Source organism: Macrotis lagotis, chromosome X (assembly GCF_037893015.1).
Source record: "Macrotis lagotis isolate mMagLag1 chromosome X, bilby.v1.9.chrom.fasta, whole genome shotgun sequence".
Lineage (NCBI taxonomy): Eukaryota > Metazoa > Chordata > Mammalia > Peramelemorphia > Peramelidae > Macrotis > Macrotis lagotis.
In genome coordinates this window covers 375,745,915-375,765,510 of record NC_133666.1, presented here as the reverse complement: position 1 = coordinate 375,765,510, position 19,596 = coordinate 375,745,915, and the positions used below count along the sequence as shown (strand labels likewise).

The window sequence follows — 19,596 nt, the reverse complement described above, 5'->3', positions numbered from 1 at the left end:
CTCATTTTTATCTTAATTTAACATGTATTAAGTATTGAAAATTCTTTCACACTTTGATAGCCATTCAATTCAATGGTATATAAACCAGTAGGAGTTATTAAGGATATTCAGCAAAGCAGGAGAGGAAAATTGCTCTTCTCTCATTACCCCATTCCTTAAGGAAGCAGATATTATATGTAACTTTCCCCAAAACTGAATTTTGATAAGTGAGGTAAGGAAGCTTCCTTCATGGAAGAACTGTTCTTAAATATATATGAAATTATCCTACTGACCTACTTTCCCTTCTCTTTCTTCTTCTGTCTTCTCTGCATCCTATATAATTTTTGGCTAACAACTTAATGTTTCACCTACTGGGTTAAAGAAAGGATAACTATTCATGGCCTAAATAGAAGGGTTAAAACTAAAGACTCCTCAGAAGATAATGTAAGGAATGTGCTCTGGACCCAGCTCTGGACCTTGGCCACCTATGGGTTAGGAGAGGCCTGGGGGTGTGAACCCGCCCACATGGGTGCTGGGAACGCCCCAGTAACAGGAGTGGCTCCGCCCATGAGGGAGGAACAGGGGAGGAGCTCGGGGGAGGAACAGAAGACTAGATAAGGGAGGGGACTGGGGAAGAGGAGAGTTTTTTTTCTCTGCTATGTAAGCAATAAAGACCTGCTTGTTAGACTGCAACCGGGTGTTCTGTCCAGTTATAGCCCTCCTTCCCCAAAGGAGGGTCCGTGCGTCCGAAGACCGACGGGTCCCTGACGTCCGAAGACCGGGGAAAGGTATGTATCCAGGCGAAGGCTCGGGATAGGTCCCGAGCAGGAATGAAAAACTGAAATATTAACGACTGGTATCATTCCCTTTACAAGAGCGAGATGCTCAAGATGACACAGGAACCTGGAAAGGTTGAGGAAGAATAGAATAAAGAAGAAAAGAGTGTAGAAATGGGGAAGGGTTGAAGCAGGGAATCTTAGGAAAATGATATCACTTTCACTTTAATTAGCTGGGTTCTCTATACTGGAACTATCAATTTCTTAGGTAAGAGGTTTTTTATTTTTATTTTTTTTCTTTACTCATTTTCTACTCTACTCACTCAACCTTCTCCATGAAGCAGGAAAGTTATTTGTAATTCAAAGGACATATTCTGAAAATTTTTTACCTCTATTTTTTATTTTACCTCTATTTTTTCCTCTATCTGTGCTTCTTCCTTGACTGAATAGAAAGAGAAACATGAAGTCAACTATGCTCTGTGATTAGAAAAAAATTTCAAAGTGTGCTTTTTGTTACAAATAGCAGAAATAAAAGATTTCTGGCTTCAGTTAGGAGTAATCATTTAGTTCCCTGAATATGATGTAATACATTTTCTAGGAAATACTTCATAAAGGAAGGGATGTTTGAAATTTATGAATCCCCCAGGTTGAATCAGAGATTGCACAAGCTGTATGTTTCTATTGTAAATGACAAATACATATTATGAAAGCTTTTCAACAGTAATCCACATGAAGATATATATATATATATATATATATATATACTTTTAAATTATTAAATTTCCTTCCACCCTTCCTTCCCCACCCCCTCCTGGACATTAAACTTTCCTTGTCAGTCCGCCTATCTAATCTTTTCCAATCAAACGCATGTCCCTTTCCCACCATAATTATAGTTCCTGCACTACATTTAAGGAGAAAAGTTTTAGGATTAATATCCTCTGGATTGACTGGTCAATTTATTTTCCTTTACTGTGGGAACTGTCTTTCATTCTTTGTTGTGATTATTTGCTATTTAGCAGCTGTCACATGTTGGAGCTGTTTCTCCAGGCTTCCCAATTTAGCTATTTAATAATCAACTACATATTTACAGTAAATAATTTAAAAACAGACAAAGAAGATATGCTGGACTATCCGAAATTGGCTTGGAAAATGATCAAACCCTCCTATCTGTCATTTCAGAAATGATGTTAGTGATCATTTGTTTTTGGTCCACACTTATTCCAGATTGGATTTTTTTTTTCATGGACATGAATATTTGCTGTCATCTATCTCTGTCACTGTTTAACTTATTTCTAGTTATCTCCATTTCTATTCCTACAAGTATGAATGTGAAGCAAAATAATAAAAGTAAGCAGAAACACACAAAAGCAGATTAGAGAGAGATATTTTATTTCAACAATGAAAACTCTCTAAAATAGAAGAAAAAATGTTGGTTTCAAATTCACTGGACTATAGTTGTACAGTAGATTAACAAAGATTATATCCTCTTAATATTGACTACATTATTGCCTATGATCTCTCTAGGTCTCAGTTTTCTAAACTACAAAATGAGTTGATAGTACTAGATATTCTCTAAAATTCCTTTGGAGTCTAAACCCTAAATTCTCTGGTCATTTTTTAATTAATTGGGAAGGTTCTGTGTTGCAAGACAAACAAAAGTCCTCCTACTATTTTCTCTGCTTCTTTCCCCTATGTCTTTCATTGTATATTCTCTTAGAAGTATACATTCAGTACTGAGAGTTGAAAGCAGTTATAACAAAGCCAATTGAAACATTGCTTTTATTTTCTCTTTATGATTGATAGAGGATTTTTTATCCTAACTTTGACTACAGTTTGATTTGACAGCTTAAAAGTGAAAATTAATGGGACCTTTCCTAAACTCCATTCACCCTGATCTCCATGTCCTTTTGTCCTTTATCTTCAGCATTAGCTTAATTCATTAACTACTTTAAGAAGGTGATTTGAATATTTATTTTTGTATTCCCCCCCTTATTTCTTTTTCTATGTGTCTAAAATCCAAACTGGGTTTTGATCAACTCCTTCTGGCTTATCTCATTATACTGTCTAACTGGAATTGCCTTCCTTTGTCTTCACTTAACACTATATATTTTGTTTGCCCATTCCCTCCCTCAAAAAAAAATCTGCTTCTCTCCTTCCCTTTTTGATTCTGCTCCTATGATTCAAAGTAAGTTCCTAAGAAGGATTTAAGTATGAGCTTATCTTTCAGCAACCCAAAGTCTTCCTTATCATACATACTGCTTTTTGAGACTGCTCATAACTTTACCTTTTCAAAGAACAATAAATGCAAATTCAAAGTTTTAAGCACTCCAGTCTTCTTCCATACTCAGGCAAATGGAATACATTTCCTAAAGCTTCCACTATTTGAAGCTTCTATAAAAATCACTGCAAAATTGTATGTTAATTTGTTTTAATTGTAGATTCATTGTCAGGAAATGATGTCATTTGCACTGTATAAACATACTTAACTTTTTAGGTCAAAGCCTATTAGTCACCAAATACCCTTTGTGATGTATTACATGGACCCAAATAGATACCTAATTTAAGATGTGTTGCATGGAGGGGAAAGGAAGAATGACAGAAAAAATCTACTAGATAATCCTCAAGGTCCTTTGCATTTTATTTGAGTTCCTTATGTTCTAGGATGAAAGAAAAGTTAATCTTCCACTATAGACTTGTTAGCTCAAACATTTTCTTCATATTTAGCAAGTTGATACAAAACTTCTTGTTTCATGAAGCCCTTTCCCATTCCTCAGCCAGAAGAAATCACTCCCTCCTTTGAAATCTCATTTGTTTAACTCTGATGATGCTTATCATTTTCTTCTTCTTTTGTAAACAAACATTTGTTTGCTTTCATGTTTGATTCCCTTACTAGGATATAAGATCTTTGAGCAAAACAGTAGTATCAGAGATTTTGTTTTATTTTGTTTTCCCAAAGATAATATAGCCAATTTCCTCACTCAATAAATATGACTAACAGGCCTCAGGTTTATGGGGAAAATTTACCAGCACTTTTTAAAGGAAATTCTATAAGAAGAGAAAGTTCTTTTCTGCCTAAGTGGCATTAAAAAGTGTTGAATTTGGAGTGAAATGAAAGACCTCTGTACACAAAACAATCTAGAACAACCAATTAATTAGAGGGGCATGCTCAAAAATCCCTCTGCCTTTCTTTGAGGATAGAGGGTCCAGATATAATTGCACATGGAAAAAGATATTCCCTCTATTCTAACAAAAGCAGTGGTTCACTGATCATAAAAATGATCTACCTCTGATGGAATAAAGTCCTCTGAATTCCATAAGTACAGTTCTTAATTTATGTTTGTAGCATATGTCTCTGCAACAAAATGTTTCAAGTTCATACAGATTTCATTTCATTATTTGGATAGTAAGATCTCTCTCTCTCTCTCTCTCTCTCTCTCTCTCTCTCTTTCTTTCTTCCTTCAACTCCTCTCTGTCACAGTGAATTAAAGTAAATATCTTTGAAAACATCTAAATTAAAATTTAGATATAGATAATGTCTTGAATCTCCCCAATGTGACTATCATTTTTATTTGTTTAAAAGATATTCAGGAGAGTCATTGATTTTTTCATCTGAAAAAGAGGAACGAAACAAAACATAACACCCCTCCTTTCAACAAGTTGAGAAAACAACAAATAATGTCAAATAGTACATTTTATCCTTCAACCCTGAAAAATTAAAGGCAAAATTATGGAGTTACTTACAGATACTTTGCAATTAGCTTCAACGTCCATTCTGTACAGATAGATGTTCTTTTAATCTAGGAACTAGCATATTTTTCTTTAGTTTTTCAGTGAATGTCAATTTTTCCTCTTCTGAAAAGTATACTATTAAAGAAATCCTTTTCCCTCTGGCAAACTGATGACTGAATCTTCCCAGTAATTTCTGACCTTTAAGGTTATTTTTAAGATTGGAATTAACTATAATTAACTATATCTTAAGATTCATAATTTCTGATCCATGCCCAAACGTAGAAGAAAGAAGCCAGAGAAGGGAAATCTCCGATTAGGAAGTCATATGCTAATAATGTCTATTGCTATTAAAGAGGAGGAGGAGGAAGGAGGATGAGAGAAAGTTTTTCCTTACACCTAACTGGAAATTCAAGGGAGTCAGAGGACAGCTTACATGAGGAAGTATCAAAAAAATAAAGGCAGACACTATCTTCTTCCAAGCTATTATGGACCTCAAAAGAGGAGGGTCGTCATTAATTATCTATTCCCATTGATGCTCTGTCTTAGATAATCTTTTATGCTACTCCATAATTGCTAGAGACCAATCAGAAGTTTCTTTGTCATCGCAGAGAGTGTATTTTCATAAATAAGAGGTAATAATAAAGGCATAATTCCTTGAGAGATGCTCTACTCTAATGAATCTGAGTCTACCCTGATATTATCACCACTGTGTTATAAATATATTTGTCCTCTCTTTCCTTTTCCTAATGTAGCTCCTAGAGCATATTTTACCAGTGTTCAACTTTCACTGTGCTCCCTTCACTGCTGATATCCTTAACATGGAAGGAGTAGAATTGAAAACTTACAGACTGATCCATCTCTGTTTACTAGACTGGCTTACAGTGAACTTGGATTTCTAGTTTTCAACCCTCAATCTAACTCTCTTCCTCCCTTGAGTTTTTTGGGGGTGGGGTTGAAATGCAATGATCATGTTTCATCCCTTACCTAAGCCCTTCAGGTTTCTAGGGTAGGAGTCAAGTCAGGTGCCTAAAATAAGGAAAAGGAAATACTAGATGGAGGATACAAGAGCAAATCCCAGAATCTCTTCTAATTCTGATCCTTGTAGTTCATTCATAAAACATGTACGATTAGTTTATACAAATATGCCATGAGCTAATCTCTTTGACCAAATAAATAAGTTTGAGATTCTGGCATATATATATATAAAATATATATATATATATATATATATATATATATATATATATATATACATATATATATATATATATATATAAAATATATATATATATTTTCTGAAATAGGAAAACTTGGAACTCTCAAATCTCAGTGCTTTTTAGCATACACTGATAATATTTATGCTGTTCTCTGACAGGGTAAACAAGGTAAATAGTGATAAAATAAGAATGGTTCTTTTTCAGGAACTTTATGATAGAAAATAGACTGGAATGAACAGAAATAAGCATAATACTCAAATTTTCCAAGTTTTTCTCACTCTCTATCTCTGTCTTCTCTTCTATCTGATGACTATTATAATACATATTTTATTGAAAATTGTCATTGGCCAATCTTTGTGTTCTCTCCTCTTCCTTCTTCTACCTCACTCAGCTGCCTTCTGAGACTTTTTTCCTTCAACTCATCTAAGTCACTATCAGTCTTTCATTACACCTGCATAAATAATCCTATTCCATTCTGTCTTCTTCAGCCAGCTGTTCCCTATATCATGCTTACACACTTAATTATTATAAAAATCTCCCAATTTATTGACTACTTTCTACTATCTACGAATATGTTTATTTTATAGCCTCCTTGAAAACATTCTGACTTGATCCACCTATTCTTATCTCCCCTCCTTTTTATGACTACAATTCTAGAGATGACTATCCATAATAAGTGACTCCACTTCCTCTTTTCTCTTTCTTTTGAGAGTTCTTTACAATCTGGTTTTTCAAGATATACTTAACTGCAACTGCTTTCTCCAAAGTTACCAATTATCTAATTGCCAACTCCAATTGCCTTTTCTTATTCTTCATTTAAAAAAAAAATCTTTCTATAGAAAATAACACTTTTGATTGCTCTTTTGATCCTTATTACTCTCTTCACTCTAGGTCTTTGGGAAATTATTTTTTTCCATCTACCTATTCCATATGTTTTTTTCTAGGATTCCTCAAATACGTCATGCATGATAACTGAATGTCCCACAGGACTCTGTTCAAAGCACTTTTATCTTTTCCCTCTATGGTATTTAACATGGTAACCAAATCAATTCCAATAGCTTATATAGGTTCAATTGTTTTCTCTGATGAATTTTAAATATATTTGCTCAGTCCTAACTTTTACATTAGTCATATATATATATATATATATATATATATATATATATATATATATATATATAATGTAACTCCCTATTAGATATCTTGAATTAGATGTCCTTTAAACATCTTAAATGCAATAGTTCCTAAACTGAACTCATTATCTACTACTTTTGTTTTTTTTAATTTTTTATTAAATGTATTGTTTGAGTTTCACAATTTTCCCCCCAATCCTACGTCCCTCTCCGCACCCCACCATCTATTACTTTCAAACTCTTCAACCTTTCAAAGTTCTCTATTACCGTTAAAGCTACCAATATTTTTTCAGTTTGCTAGACTGACAATCTAAGTGTCATTCTGGATTTCTCATTCTTTGCCACTTCCCCAATATCCAATTGGTTGTAAAAAAGTTACTTTTATAACATCTGTTGAATGCCTCCCTAACATACAGACAATGACACAGATACACAGTACACAGAGATGTGCACAGACACACACACACACACACACACAAACACACACACACACACACACACACACACATACACACAGACGCACATGCTTTCTCTCTTCAGATTCTGCCACCACCCTGAACGACCTTCCCACATCTCAACTAATATAATCTTTTGGTTAGTCTGATAAAGCAAACTAACAAACAATTTATTTACCAGAACAAATAGGGATAAATATTCAGTATGTGTTAAATTTGCTCATTCTATAAGAAAAAAAATTTGAAGTAAAAATGACAAGTTAAAAGTTTGTTAGAAAGGTAAACCAGGGTCCTACAAGTAGTGCTGGATTCAGGAGGACCTGCACTCAAATTCGACCTCAGGCACTTAATATTTACTTAGTTGCATGAACTTTGACAAGTCATTTATCCCTATTGCCTTGTATCACCAAAAACAAAAATATAAAAAACATTTATGAAAATTCTGTTGGTACACACAGACACACAGACACACACACACACACACACACACACACACACACACACACACACATACACACACACAAACATATTGTGTTTACACAGTTATATTTCCAGCTCTGAAAATATTCTGATCATATAAATTCTCCTTTTTATTCTATGTACCATCACTGTAGGTGAGGGGCTTATTATTACTAGATATGTTGCTGAAAGTTATAGCATTGTTATCTTAACAAATCTGTACAAATGAAATAAATGAGCTTAAGCTTATAAGATAAATCATGAATGGGAGAAAAAGATCTTTGCAGCATGTTTTAATCATAATGGTTTTTTTCCAAGATATCTAAGGAGTTGCTAATTCAAATTTTTAAGAAAAATAAGCATTCTTCATTAATTAAGCAGTCAACATATATGAATTGGCAGTTTTCAAAAGGAGAAATTCAATTTAATATCAATCATAAGATAAAAATGCTCAAAATCATGAGTGGAAAATTTCAAATTGAGGAAATTTTCTACCATTATATTGGTGAATGTGATTAAAATAGTGTTGAACACATTTTGGGAAAATGTGTCTTCTATTAATCAGTTTTGTTAAAAAAAAATTGATTCAGGCAGTCATTCTATCAACTATGCATAAAAATCCATCATGTATAAACTTTGATCTAGTGACACCATTGTTATGTCTCTATATCAACCTGATAAAACAGAAAATGTTCTCCCCTGTAAAAAAGGATTTCCAGCCAAAAATGAATAAATAAAATATAGGAATTTTATAGGAATTAACAAATGATCAAACAAAATATATAACATGATTATAAGACAACATCATTAGACCATAAGAAATTACCAAATGGCCTGTTTCAGAGTAGTTCTTTTGAATGAATCATACTTATCCAGAAATAAAAAAATAATTCATATGATAAAACAACACTATAAAGCAAAGCAACTTGGACAAATTTAAAAGAATTGCTCAATTCATTAATTAACCATGATTCAAGAAGAGTAATCATGAAGTAAAATATGAATTTTTTGATAGAAAGATAATGAAATAAATTTATAGAATGATTATTTTGGAATTAGCAAACTCAAATTTGGTTTTACTTGACTATTCATATTTGCACAAAGCAATTTTTTTTAAAAAAATTGATTTTTATTTGCATTTTCAAGGGATCAGAGTAGGAAATAGAAGAAAAAGTAAATTGCAAATTTTTAAATGCTTAGAAGAAAATGAATGACACATAGAAATAAACCAAAAATAAGCATGACTTTCCATTTTGCATGTAATTTTAAAAGAAAAAAGTTGTGTAGAAATTCAGAGTTCCATGTACAACTTTTTGGATCCTTTCAGCATTTTGAAAATGTATTTGGAAATTATGACAACAAAATTCATTAAAATCCCTTGGTTAATCTGACAAAGCAAAATAAGCAAAGTATATATTTGAAAAATATCAAATTTAAAAATATGAATAATAACAATACAAATCAAAAGCATCTAAAGAAAGATTAACATTGCTGTGAGAAAAAGGAGGCTGTGTTAAAATAAATATTCACAAAACATGATAAATAAGACTAAATCCTACAGAAATGCAAGTGAACCACTGGAAAATAATAATAAGTATTGCCAATAATTATATGCAACTGAATACTATCAAATTTAATTGAGAAGAATTTATTTCCACAGGGAACCTATGAAATAACTTTGATCTAATGTTAAAATTAAAAGCCCCTACTTGCATAATGTACATATGAACTCAACCAGTAATATTTCAACAAAGAAGCAATAAGCCCATAACTTTGACAGGCAAATTTATATATGAAAATGAGGGTCTTTGGACAATATGTGCACACTAAATTATAGCAAAGAAGGATCAATGTATATTATGGAAAGAAATACTAAGAACTATGCAATATATATCACTAAATCCTTAAATAGTTTGTCTCCTATTTAGTAGTTAGCAAGACAAATCCTAGGGGCAAGAAATATCCATCAGTAACTCTGTCTTCCATGAACTAAAGGGTGAGATATATATATCTGCATAATTTAAAGAGAAAGTGTTAAATAGATGACTCATGACAAAACATGTTATCTTTAAATAGCTTGGAATTAGAATATTTTCTTTGAAAAATAGTACCATAACGGAAGACATTAAAGTCATATAGGAATTGGGGCAGCTAGGTGGCACAGTGGAGAGAGTAACAGCCTGGAAGTCAAAAGGACCTGAGTTCTAATGCAGACTCAGATCCTTAGTAATTATCTAGATGGGTGATCTTGGGCATGTCACTTAACCCCATTGCATTGCAAATATATATATATATATATATATATATATATATATATATATATATATATATATATATATATATATTATATATACACACACATATATATGTGTATATATTTATACATATATATATGCATTATGAGTCACAAGTTATTAATATCATTTATTTCCACTGGAATTGTAGTAAATATGTGTATTGTGATTTTAATGAGTTTCAGATTCGTTCCTGTAAATGACACTCTCGCTGACAACAGTAAAAATGAAAGTAATTTAATTATACAAGGAATAGATTGCTTACAATAGCATCCAATACAGCTGATAATACATAAAAGACAAAGGATTATTAATACTATATTCAAAGTAGAAGAGAAAAATAAAGAAAACATCACTAATTTGGAGGAGCACCAACTCAGGCTAGGGGATCCCTGAGGTGTCAGCCTTATAAGTTCTGAACGGGAGAGAATTCCAGGCAGGACGTCTCCTCCATGGATGAGATCCCAAAGAGGAGAAGGGGCTTAGGACTTTTAAACCTTTGAGGACAAAGAAGGCTCAGAGCCATCTAAGTTCAATGGGATCCAATTCCCTTTTGGCTTCAGGTATAGATTGAATCAATATGTTATTATTTAAGGAAATGCCATTATGGGCTGTAAGGTATATTTTTATTAAATATCATCATTGGGAGAATAGCCAGTTCCTCCTAATCCTGTTTTGTCTTTCCCAGGGATGGTTAGTTCCTGGGATGTCAGAAATAATGCCAAATCACATAAGGCATACTCCAAATGGTGAGTTCATATACCGGTTATTGCCTCAATTACAGCCTTCATACATACTGAAGAGGCCTTACACTAATAATTTGGTAATTATTAATTAGGAATTAGTAATTATCAATTCAAGGTGGTTTCAGCATGACCTACAGAGGATTCATGTATATCCCCATACTTTTAATCAGTAATAAATTAAAAAAAATTCACCTGGACAATAGTTCAAACAAAAAAATGCAAGCTTGAAATATATTGCAAATTCATTACTATCTGGAGTGGAAACCAGATATTTTTACCTATAAAAATAATCCTGCTATAATATCAATGGAATAACTCTAGTAGATATTATTAAAATAAACAATTTCAAAAGTAGCAATTATTTAAATTTTTGTAGATTTAAAGGACATACAACCAATAAATGTCAATCAAAAAGGAAATTAAACCTATGTTTATTTATGTATTCTTTAGGATCAAATGTCTTTAGACAGTTACTCAGTCCTTTTAGCTGTCCTTTTATATGTATGCCAATTTATTATCCTACTTATCCAAAAAAGAAGAAGAAAATTGTCTAATATTCCCATTAAGAAATAATATTATCAGTTTGGCATTTTAGGTGTGCTGGAAGAAATAACTGGAAGATTTTGTACAATAAAGACTTGAATATAAAACTGAAAATTACATTTACTGCTCTTGACCTCTTTTTTTTTAATTTGTAAAAGGATAGGGTAAAAGAACTTGACTACTAGTGTTCCTTCTAAGTTTTGATAATCATGCATAAATTTCTCCTCATTTTCTCATTAGTCCTTTGTCCCTAAAATAGGGAAAAGTTTCTTATGTATCAATCATGTTTAATTAGGTTTTTATGAATATAAATCTTACCTAAACCTGATGAAATGTAAGTAACATATAATACTGTAGGGAAACATGACTCTTATGGAGGACAGTATGGAAAAAGTTCTTTAGAAGGATAAAGATTTAAAAGTAAACTAGAGTATCTTGCTAAGATGGAGGAGAGAAGACAGGAACTGTATTAAATGCCCCTGATTATCCCTCAAAATAACATGAAAGAAACCTCTTAGGATAAATTTGATCAATAAAAACCCAGGAAGAAAAGATAGAACACCTACTAACAAGGTCTGTCTCAGGGGACCATGGATAAACCAAAATAGAGAGCAGAGGGCCAGTCCAGGGACAGCAGCTAGAGGACTGGCCTTAGCCACAGAGGCTTTGGTAAGTTCAGGGTTTGAAGGCCAACTTTAGCTGTTGAATCTTTGCCTGGGGTAGAGGAGTGGTGGGAAGGTGAATTACAACATAGAGTCCCAGAGAACACCTGGAAATCAACCAGCTGGGCAAGGGACCTAAGCTCTATACATTTTGAGTAGCACTTTTCTGAGAATGAACAGTAATGGTCCCCCACCTCCTCGAGCTAAGGAGTGGGCAACAGAGTTCAGTCATCTGAAAGGGAGTTTAATTCCCTAACCTAGGGCCCAGTACATTGTTCAAAGTCAACTAAGACCCTGCTGCTGAAGACCTCAAACACTCCAGAGAAAGCAACCAACACTACCTACTAGTTGGCCCTTGGAACTACTAAGCCAAGTGAACAAAGACTCTAAGATCTTCAAAAGCAAATCTCTGGAGGCCAAGCTGCCCCCCCCCCCAACACAAGACCCTAGGTAAATGAAGAAAGGTCATTAAAAGGGGGACCTATGGAAAATACTTAGAAGAAGTAGATTCTAACCCAGAGAGATATAGCACTGCTGAGGAGAATATGAGCTGGTCTCCAACCCAGAAATAATTCCTTGAAGAAATCAAGAAAATTTGAAAAACTGGGCAAATGAACTGAAGAGAAAATTAGCACATTGCAAGGGAAAATTCTTATGTAAAAAAAATAATAGAATCTGTGGAAACTAATGACTTCATGAGACAATGAGAATTCTGTCAAAAAAACATAAAAAGATGGAAAAAAGAAAGGAAAATGTAAAATACCTCATCAGAAAAACTACTGAACTCAGGAAGAGATTGACAATGGACAACCTGAGAATTGTAAGTCTTCTTGAAAACATGAAAAGAAGAACAGTCTGGACTTAATATTACAGGATTTAATGATGGAAAACTGCCCTGAAATTATGTAAGCAGAGGGAAAAATAGTTATGAAAGTATACATTGATACCCTCTGGAAAGAGATCCTAAAATGAAAAGACCAAGAAACTGTGATCAAATTCCAGAACTATCAGATAAAAGAGAAAATCCTGCAAGCAGCCAGAAAGAAACAATTTAGATACCAATGAGCCACAGTGAGGATTATGCAGGACCTGGATGTATCAAAATTAAGGGATCAAAGGGCCTGGAATGCAATATTCTGAAAAGAAAGGGAGCTTGGAATGCAGCCAAGAATCCACTATCCAGAAAAGCTGAGTGTTAGCTTCCCGGGGAAAATATGAACCTTTAAAGAAAAGAGATACTGCAAACATTTCCTCATGAAAAGATGAGAGCTAAATTGAAAATTTGGTTATGAAACAGAAGAATCATGAGACACATGAAAAAGTAAAAATATATAAAATGACAAAGAAGAAAAAAAATGCTATGTGATAAAATGAAACTGGCTATATCCTCACATGGGAGAAAGAGTCTCAGAACTCTGGAAAATTATAACTCTATTAGAGAGAATATACTTAGCCAGAATTAATGGACATTCATGACTTTATTGTGACTCAGTTAGAATATTTAAAAACAATACCTCCTTTAAAATTGAGTGTTCAATAAGGAGGCAGCAGGATGGAGGAGATTTGAATGGGGTAAATCTCATTTCATAAAGAGGTACAAAAGACCTATTGTAATAGAGGGGAAGAAGGGAGGAGGTGAAAACCACGTGAATCTTCATCTAATCAGACTGGGTTCAAAGTTAATTTAGACACACTCAGTTAAATAAAGAAACTTATCTTACTTTTTAAGCATTAAAAGGAGAAAAGGGGTGGGAGACAGGGAGAGAAAATGGGGAAATAGCAGAAGGAAGAGAAGGAAGAAGATGAAAGGGCAAAGAAAGGGGAAGGGGCGAATAAAGGAGGGCAAATACACTGAAGGATGTGTTATTCAGAAACAAAAACCCTGGGGAATACAGATAAAGGGGTAAAAAGGGCAAAAATTAAAATACAGGGAAGATAGCATGGAGGGCAATAGTTAGTAATTATAATTGTGGGTACACAGGCTATTCTAACAGCCATGACACAAATCATCTCCAAATAAACTGCCACCTGGACAGTCTCAGGAGCTAGCTTGCTGCCCTGAGAGATAAGGTGAGCTGGAGTCCTTGGGAGCCAGAGTCCTTGGGAGCTGGACATTCCACCCCACTGACCAAGGGCACTAGTCACACCTGTGCCTTATCATCTCCTCCCTAATGTACCCCTCTATCCTGTAATGCAAGGCACTGCACGTATACCCCAGTTGCTTCCCCCCAATTACTTCATTATTTTTTGTTCTACCCCGGAAGACCTAACAGTATATATGTAATAGCTAAACAATAATAAAATTGAGCTGGAGGAATAAGGTAGTAGTGTCTTGACTCCTTATTCTCAGCTCCCCTCCTGGAGGGAGGTCACCACTGTGGGCCCCAAGGAAGCAAGCTGCAACATATAACTTTGAATGTGAATTGAATGAACTTTCCCTTAAAATATAAGTGAATAGCACAGTGGATTAAAAAACAAAATTCCTACAATATGCTACTTCCAATAAACTCATTTGAAGCAGAGAGATACATATAGAGTTAAAAGGTTGGAGAAACATGTATTTTGATTCAGATATAGTGTAAAAACTTGGGATAGTAATCCTTATCTCAAACAAAGCAGGTGCAAAAATTGATAGCATTAAAAGACATAAGGAAGGAAACTATATCTTCCGAAAAGATACCATAGATGATAAAATAATTTCAATACTAAATATGTATGCACCCAATGGTATAACATCTAAGTTCTTAGAGGAAAAGTTGAAAGAGCTACTGGAAGCCATAGACAGCAAAACTCTACTAGTGGGAGACCTCAATCTCCTGCTCTCAGATTTAGTTAATTATAATCATACAATAAAGAAGAAGGAAGTTGAGGAGATAAATAGTGTTAGAAAAATCTAGATATGACAGACATATGGGTGAAATTGAAGGTGGGATGGAAAGAAATATAGGTTTTTCTGCTGTACATGACACTTGCACAAAAATTGGCCATGAACACAGGCATAAAAAACTACTGAACAATTGCAGAAAGCCAGAAATTGTGAATATTATCTTTTTCAGGTCGTAATACAATGAAAATTATATGCAATATTGTTTCAGTGAGATATAGCCACAGAACTAATTGGAAACTAAATAACCTCATTTTAAAGAATGAGTGGATAAAGCAGCAAATTATAGAAATAATTAATTATTTTATCCTAGATAGTGACAATAAGGAAAAAACATACTAAAGTCCATGGGATGCACTCAATGTTGATGGTTTCAGATAGATACTGCATATTATTCTAAGGAACAATCAATTTATTCCTGTGCTCTTTAGGGTTTTTATTAGGAATGGGTGCTATAATTTGTCAAAAGCTTTTTCAGCATTTCTTGATGAATATATCATTTCTGATAGGTTTATTATTGACATAACTAATTATACTAACAGCTTTCCTAACAATGAACCAACCCTGCAATCCTGGATTAAATCCTACTTGATCATAACGTATTATCCTGGTAATAACTTGTAATTGTTTTGCTAAGAATTTATTTAAGATTGTTTGCATCTATATTCATTAAGGATATAGCTATATAATTAATCAAGAAGCATTATATGCAATGAGGAAAAGGTAAAGGCATTCCCAGCAATATCAGGGATGGAACAAGGATGCACATTATCACCACTACAATTCCATATTGTTTTAGAAATGTTAGCTACAGCAATAAGAGAAGCAATAAGAGAAGAAAAAGAAATTGAAGGAATTAGAATTGGGACAAAATTTTTACTTCTTGCAGATGACATGATGTTATACATAGAGAATCCAAAAAAACCCATCCAAAAATTACTAGGCATAATTAGCAACTTAACCAAAGTCGCAGGATATAAAATAAACCCTCATAAATTCTCAACATTTCTGTATATGACTAGCAAGATACAGCAGAAAGAACTAGAAAGAGAAATCCCATTCACAGTAATCTCAGACAATATAAAGTACTTAGAAGTCTACTTGCCAAGGAAGACTAAAAAACCTTTTGAAAACAATTTCAAAACACTTCTCACACAAATAAAATCAGATTTAAAAAAAACTAGACAAACAGCAACTACTCATGGATAGGTCAAGCTCATATAATAAAAATGACAGTTCTACCAAAACTAAACTTCTTGTTTACTGTCCCAACAATCAAAATCACAAGAGATTAATTTAATGAGTTAGAAAAAAATTGTAAGTACATTCATATGGAGAAATAAAAAGTAAAAAATTTCCAGGGATTCAATGAAAAAAATGTGCAAAAGAAGGTGGCTTAGCCTTAACAGATCTAAAATTATATTATAAAGCAGCAGTCATCAAAACTTTCTTGTATTGGCTAAGAAACAGAGTGATAGATTAGGGGAACAGACTAGGTACAATAAGATTAGACCAACACCTCACACCCTATACCAAGATAAGATCAAAATGGGTACAAGATTTTGACAGAAGAAGCAATATTATAAAAAAAAAAACTAAAAGCTCAAAGAGTAGTATACCATCAGACCTCTGGAAAGGGAAGCATTTTATGATGAAGGATAAGGTAAAGAACATCCTTAAAAACAAATTAGATAATTTTGATTGCATTAAATTAAAAAGCTTTTGCACAGACAAAATCACTGTATCAAAGATCAAAATAGATGTGGTAAATTGGGAAACATTTTTTACAATTAGTATTTCTGGCAAAGGAATCATTTCCAAAATATATGGAGAACTCAGTCAAATTTTCAAAAAAAAAAACCCAAGCCATTCCCCTATTGACAAATGGTCAAAGGATATGCAAAGGCAATTTACAGATGAGGAAATCAAAATGATCTATAGTTATATGAAAAATTGCTCTAGATCACTAATTATTATGGAAATGCAAATTAAAACATCTCTGTGTTATCACCTCACACATCTCAGACTGGTCAATATGATAAGAAAGGACAATAATCAATGTTGGAAGAGATGTTGGAAATTTGGGACACTATTGCATTGTTGGTGGAGCTGTGAACTCATTCAACCGTTCTGGAGAGCAATTTGGAATTAGACCCAATAAGGAAGAAAGATCTGCTAACCTTTTGATCCAGCAATACCACTATTGCGTCTGTACCCTGAAGAGATCATGGAAAAGGGTAAAAACATCATTAATACAAAAATATTCATAGCATCCCTGTTTGTAGTGGCAAAGAATTTGAAATTAAGTTAATGTCCTTCAATTGGGGAATGGCTTAACAAACTGTGGTATATGTATTGCATGGAAAACAATTCTATTAGAAACCAGGAGGGAAGGGAATTCAGGGATGTATGGAATGATTTGCATGAACTGATGCTGAGCGAGATGAGCAGAAATAGAAAACATTACACACCGTAACAGCAACATGGGAGGAATCATCAGTATTGATGGACTCGATCATTGAATCAGTGCAAAATTCAGGGAAAATTTTGGGCTGTCTGCAATGGAGCATACCATCTGTATCCAGAGAAAGAATTGTGGAGTTTTTACCAAAGACCAAAGACTATTACCTTGAATTTAGGGGGGGGAAACCCGTTTTCTTTTGTAATTTTGTTATCTCTTATACTATATTTTTCTTCCTCAAGGAAGAAACAATGTAAAGACTAACAGACTGCCTTCTGTGGGGGATGGCGGGAGGCAAGCCAGAATAGGGGGAAAATTGTAAAATTCAAAATGAATAAAATCTTTCTTTAAAAAAAAAATAGCTTTCCCAGCCTTACACCTCCGAGGTTGAACTTGCCTTGGACAATGCCGCTCCGGTCGTCCCCGCAGGGCCAGGCCGCAACCCCCGGATCGACCCCAAGTAGAGCCCAGACCGCCGAGATGAGCTACCTGGCAGCCTATTACTGGCCGTCCTATGCAGCAAGGACTCCCCCAACTCCCAGAACCTGAGGAAGAACCTGGACAGCGTGGGAATCGAGTCGGAGGAGGAGAGCATGAAGGTCATCAGCGAGCTGAGTGGCAAGAACATCAAAGAACTGATAGCGCAAGGTAACAGTAAGCTGGCCTCCATGCCCGACAGTGGTGCCATTGCCGTGGTTGCCAGTGACGGCCCTGCAGCCCCTGCTTCTGGTGGTGTGGCGCCTGCCACCTCTGAAGAGAAGAAGGAAAGAAGTCTGAAGAATCTGATGATGACGTGGGCTTTGGTCTCTTTGACTGAGTCCCCTCCTTGCCCTTCCAAAAAAGAAAACTTTTTATTAAATAAAATAATAATAATAAAATACTTTAGTTAAAAAAATAAAGTAAGCTAGAAATAGATAATATAGAAAATCCATTTGAGTAATTGAGATGTCGAATAGGTGAGGGAAAAAAATTGACTGCAAGAGATTAAGAGCTTCTGTGAAGCAGAAATGATAGTTTGAACTGTATGTTTATTTCTCCCCATACTGCATTGAATTTTGCTTGTATGGGCACATTCTGCAAGGCAAAAATACTTAACTATAGCGAAACTGCTGTATACTTCTTATGAATAAAATCAGTGAAATAGTAGCACTTATAGCCTCCTAAAATCCTGAGAAACTCACTAATCATAGTTACAAAATTCCATAAAACACCAAAAATTGCTGAACAAAATGTCCACTCATTGCTCCACATAAATTGCAATCTTGTGATTCTAGCCCTGTTCAGGACAATAAAAAATGAAAAAAAGAAACACCAGAAGCTATTGGTTATTATATTTGGCATCTTGGAACCTGTACAAGATACTTTTCTCATAACAATGTATTACTCCTTGCAGTCCATTAATGCCAACAAAATTGCATCAATATAGTTTCTAAATGGACACAATGACAGGTCAGTATTTTTTATACATTAGAAAGAGAAATAAAAGATAATTACTTTTGGAGACATATAGGTAGGTATTCAGTGTAATTTATAATCTGAATTCCAACTGAACAAAATGAGTAAGATTTTATATGTGAGAAGGGTCAGAAGGGGAGAGTAGATGAAACAGTGATGTGCTATGTCTGCTACTTTGTTAGACTTAAACATTTAGTGTGCTTTAAGACATTACAAATTTATTTTCAATTGTGGGAGCAATATGATGCTATTGTTCAGAATCTAAAGGCCTATATTGTAAACAATATCATATAATTATCGGTATCAATTGCTCTCTTAGATTTTTCAAGGTGAGAATGGAGTTTAAATCATTCTACTTCCCTTTTCACCTAAGTGATGCTGAGATGAAGCACAGCAATAAAAGAAAGCTATTTAATGATAAAATTTAATATTTTTTGGCAAGATATGTATATTAAACATTACTGTGCTATACAAACCTGACAACCATACAACTCTTTTCATGGCAATTGTAATGTAAATAGATGAGAAAAGACATCTTTTTACCCTGGAACTGCAACTGATCTTCCTATCTTCTTGTATTCTGAGATATTACCTAGGAAAATTTAGGGACATACAAATAATTATTCATTATTACTTTATTTTGAACAGGTCAAGGTTTTCTCCATGTCCTATTTTCTCAATCACTTCCTACTGAAGAGTATGCAGTTGTTCCCTGATAACTTCCTTTAATAAGACCTTCCTGTCTTATTTATTCAGAGTTCCTTTTCTTGAAATTACTTTAAATCTTTTGATCTTCAGTTTAA

The 19,596-nt window shown here is 33.9% G+C and overlaps 1 protein-coding gene across 1 annotated transcript in view; it reads left to right on the top strand.

Annotated features, from left to right (window-relative positions):
* LOC141499152 (uncharacterized) overlaps positions 1 to 18,155 on the top strand; it is a 54,584-nt gene extending 36,429 nt beyond the window's left edge. The window contains 3 exon segments of the mRNA XM_074202037.1: positions 712 to 767; positions 17,803 to 18,106; positions 18,109 to 18,155. Of these exon segments, the coding sequence (XP_074058138.1) occupies positions 712 to 767; positions 17,803 to 18,106; positions 18,109 to 18,155 (407 nt within the window).
* The last annotated feature ends 1,441 nt before the right edge of the window (positions 18,156 to 19,596 follow it).